This window comes from Teleopsis dalmanni, chromosome 1, assembly GCF_002237135.1.
Source record: "Teleopsis dalmanni isolate 2A chromosome 1, ASM223713v2, whole genome shotgun sequence".
In the NCBI taxonomy this organism is placed as follows: domain Eukaryota; kingdom Metazoa; phylum Arthropoda; class Insecta; order Diptera; family Diopsidae; genus Teleopsis; species Teleopsis dalmanni.
Window position 1 is genome coordinate 233,067,836 of NC_051846.1, and position 4,534 is coordinate 233,072,369.

At 34.2% G+C, this 4,534-nt stretch overlaps 1 protein-coding gene across 1 annotated transcript; it reads left to right on the forward strand.

The window, feature by feature from the left end:
- The first annotated feature begins 786 nt into the window (after nucleotides 1-786).
- Nucleotides 787-2,356, forward strand: LOC119672668. Its single transcript, XM_038083777.1, has 2 exons — nucleotides 787-2,213; nucleotides 2,269-2,356. Exons 1-2 carry the CDS (start codon nucleotides 1,041-1,043, stop codon nucleotides 2,275-2,277), a joined length of 1,182 nt encoding a protein of 393 aa, XP_037939705.1. The 5' UTR covers nucleotides 787-1,040; the 3' UTR covers nucleotides 2,278-2,356.
- The last annotated feature ends 2,178 nt before the right edge of the window (nucleotides 2,357-4,534 follow it).

Consider the following 4,534-nt stretch of genomic DNA (forward strand, 5'->3'; position numbering starts at 1 on the left):
CATTTTCTCATTTAAGCGAAGCCAAGATGGTCCATACCACCACATCAGATTATCTTTTAGTTGCAAAACGGTATTGCCTCGTGATGCACAATCAGCCGGATTATCCTTTGTTGCAATATACCTCCAGTCTTCAATATTTGTCATTGACTGAATTTGTGACACTCTGTTTGCCACGAACTGCTTCAATTTGCCTGGATCAGTTCTAATCCACCACAGTGTGGTTGTATTATCAGTCCACAAAATACAGCGTGATAGTTGACACTTAAATGTTCCTTTAACCTTGTGTAGAAGTTTTGCTGCTAGCAATGCTGCACATAATTCTAAACGTTGTATAGACGTTTCTTTCAACGGGGCTACCTTAGTTTTACTAATAAGCAAATTTACAAAACTGGTCGTACCGATGGTTGTTTTCGCATATACTGCAGCCGCATATGCTTGATTTGATGAATCACCAAATGCGTGTAATTCAATTGCACTTGTCGAAGTGGTGTTTATCCAACGTGGGATTCGAATGTGATGTAATTGTTGTAAGTCAATACGAAAGTTATGCCAAATGTTTGCCATCTCTATTGACAAGGGATCATCCCAATCGGATCCAGTACGCCAGAGTTGTTGCAGAAACATCTTTCCTCGAATGATAACCGGAGCCAAGAACCCAAGTGGATCAAATAACTTCGATATGTCAGACAACATTAGTCGTTTTGTGTAATGATGGTTGTCACAAGTTACATTGACGTTGTAACCAAAACTGTCGGATTTTGTATACCAAGTGTAGTAGTATAAGTATTGTAGATGTATGATAGTATATAAGTATTGTAGTCATAAGATAGAATTAAGCATACACATGTAAACTAAGGTAGAATTAAGAGAAAGAATAATAAAAGAGACAGTTGCGTGACGACCGTCGAACAAAGCAGATGTTGGTTGTTTCTACTAAAATTCAGAAGTGGGATCAAGTAAAAAAAAAAAAAATTATTTTTTTTAAAGCCCGTGTGTAATAAAATATATATATATAAAATATTTATATAAAACTGTGAAGAATGGATGGCATAGCTGACGTTTTATGTTTTGATGATCTAACGGTGGAGGAGCTAAAAAATTGGCTGACAAAATTGAAGTTGCAAGTAGGTGGAAACAAAACGCAGTTGATTGCGCGTTTAGCAAAAGTGCCACAGCATATTCGCAGTGAGTGTGCGCCGATGAGTATAAAAAAAACAGTGACGCCAGAATGTGATGAAGCAGTTGAGCAGTCTGTTGTACAAAATTGTGAAATTATGAGTAACGAGCGAAATCAAATTGTAAGGGAGGAAGTGAATAACAAAGAAACGGAGGAAGCAAAAATGCAAACAGAAACTACTATTAGAGACGAAGAAATAAAAAAAATGCAACTTATGCAAAAAGAAATTGAGTTGCTTAAGAAAGAGCGTGATCTGTTTGAAAAAGAGAATGAATTGACAAAGAAAATGACTCAATTACAATTAAACACTTCGAGTTTAAGCGAATGTGAACATTCAGTACAAAGAATAGAAGTACCGCTCATAATATTAAAAGAATTTTTACCGGAATGCGATGGTAACAATTTTAATGTTTGGGTTACGCAACTTGAAGCGTTAGAAAAAGCTTACGAATTAGAAGACAGTGTAGTTCGAACACTTATTATAACGAAAGCAAAAGGTAGAGTACAAAATTGGCTCCACTCTACACCAAATGTTCTTACACAAAGCAGTAAAATATTGATCGAACAAATGATTTCCGTATTTGGCTCAAAAGAGAGTATTGTTCAATTGCGTCGCAAATTTGAAACACGTTTGTGGTCCGATGATGAAAAATTTGTTGATTATTACAACGATAAAATTGTTTTATCATTACTGATAAATATGTCGGAAGAAGAGTTAGTTGAATACATTGTTGATGGAATACGTGATCCACAATTGCGTATGCTTGCAAAGATGCAGCAGTTCAAATCAAAAGAAAAATTGGTAGCAGCGTTTGGCGATGTTAATCAAAATACTGCTAGGACAGTGTCGACGAATGAAAGGCGAGTAAAGCAAGGCTTAAGATGTTTTAACTGCAGTAAGACTGGGCATGTTGCCGCTGAATGTCGTCAACCGAAACGTCCATTCGGAGCTTGCTATGGATGCGGTAGTTTGGAACACCGGGTTGCAGTCTGTCCCCGTAACAAATTCAACGCCAACGAACAACAAAATAATTATGTAAGGTATTTTCGTATGTCAATTATAGGCTTATATAAAGTATCCTTATTTTTAGAATGCCTAATAGACTCTGGCAGCCCAATTAGTTTTTTGAAAAAATGTTGTGTACCGGAAGCGGTAAAGTTAAATGAAATTTCGAATGTAGAATATTTTGGCCTTAATAAAAGTAAATTAAAAATAGTTGGAGAAATAAGTTGTTTGATATTTTTGAATAAAAAAAAAGTAATGATTAAATTTTATGTAGTTGCTGATGATTCTATGGGCAGCCAAGCAGTCTTAGGTAGAGATTTTTTAAGAAAAAGCAATGCAAAAATAATATGGAAAAATTGTTGTAAAGATCAGCCAAAAGAAAACTGTAGATTTAAATATCAAAAAAATATAAAGTTAAGTGATGACAGTAATTGTGACGATGCAAAAACTTTTGAAGAAAGTATTTTAGCAATCGATATAAATGATGAACATAAAGAAAAATGTAATATTGGTCCAGAAGTGTCATTTAAAACAAAAGTGTTGTTAGAAGAGATATTTACTAAATGTTATCTGACACCAGTGCGTCCAAAAGAACCCGAGATAAAGTGTGAAATGAAGATCAGTTTAGATAATGTTAAACCATTTAATTACTCCCCAAGAAGACTTGCATATACAGAAAAAGATGAGTTACAAAAAATGTTAGATGACTATACGTCCAAAGGTATTATTAAGGAAAGTGAGTCAGAATTTTCTTCACCAATTGTGTTAGTGAAGAAAAAGACAGGCGAATTAAGAATGTGTGTCGACTATCGTACATTAAACAAAGTAACATTAAAAGATAATTATCCAATGCCCTTGATAGATGATTTATTGGACAAGTTAGGTAATAAAAAATGGTTTACGAAATTGGATTTGAAAAATGGGTTTTTTCATGTGTATATGGATAAAGAAGCTGTTAAATACACAGCTTTTGTTACACCGTTAGGTAAATACGAATTTTTAAGAATGCCGTTTGGTTTGAAAAACGCGCCTTCGACGTTTCAAAGATTTGTAAACAAAATTTTTGCTGATATGATTAAAAACAATAAAGTGATAATATATCTTGACGACATTATGATTGCAACAGAAAGTGTAGAAGAACATTTAGCCACTTTAGAGGAAGTCTTTAAGAGACTAGTAAAAAATAATTTGGAGTTAAGACTAGACAAATGTGAATTTTTATACAGAAGCGTTAAATATTTAGGGTATAGGATAACCGGTGAAGGCATACAAGCAGATGACGAAGGGTTGGTGGCTGTTAAAAATTTTCCGTTGCCAAAAAATGCTCACGAGCTACAAAGTTTTCTGGGGTTATGTTCTTATTTTCGTAGATTTATAAAAAATTTTTCAATGATAGCCAAACCTTTGTATGATCTTACCAGAAAAGAAAAACGGTTTAGTATGGGTAGCGAGGAGTTAGCATCATTTGAAACACTGAAAGGAAAATTAGTAGAATCACCGATCCTTGCCTTATTTGATCCGAATGATAAGACAGAGTTACATACTGACGCGAGTAGTATTGGGTTTGGAGCTGTATTAATGCAGAAAAAAAAAGATGACAAATGGCATCCAGTATTCTTTTTCTCCAAGAGAACTACAGATACGGAGTCAAAATACCATAGCTTTGAGCTAGAAACACTAGCCATAATTTATGCGTTAGAAAGATTTCGAGTGTACTTAACGGGACGAAAGTTCAAGATAGTTACAGATTGCAATTCGTTAACACTCACACTTCAAAAAAAAGAGTTGAATCCAAGAATAGCCAGATGGGCATTGGAATTACAGAATTATGACTATGAGGTACAACATAGGTCAGGAAAGAACATGCAACACGTAGATGCGCTAAGTAGAAGCACAAATATATTAGTAGTAGAGGGAAATTCGTTCGAACAGGATTTAGTAGTATGTCAGAACAGGGACAGTAAGTTAAAAGCTCTTAAGGTGCAGTTGGAAAAGGCAGAAAGTAAAACATATGAAATGCGTAATGGTATAGTTTATAGAAAAAATAATAACAACAACCTATTATTCTGTGTCCCTGAAATTATGGAATCAAACGTATTACACAAATATCATGATGAAATGGGTCATGTAGGGGTTGACAAAACTGTAGAAATAATTTCCAAAACTTATTGGTTTCCAAACATGAAGAAAAAAGTAGACGTTCATATAAAAAATTGTTTAAAGTGTATTGCTTTTTCAGATAAAAGTGGTAGACATGAAGGTTTTTTACACAATATTCCGAAAGGAATAAGTCCTTTTGACGTTGTTCATATCGATCATTTTGGACCGATTGAAGGAAAGAAGTGTTCTAT

Coding starts and splice junctions, on each gene's coding strand:
- LOC119672668 (XM_038083777.1), top strand. CDS start 1,041: ATGGATGGCATAGCTGACGTTTTATGTTTTGATGATCTAACGGTGGAG.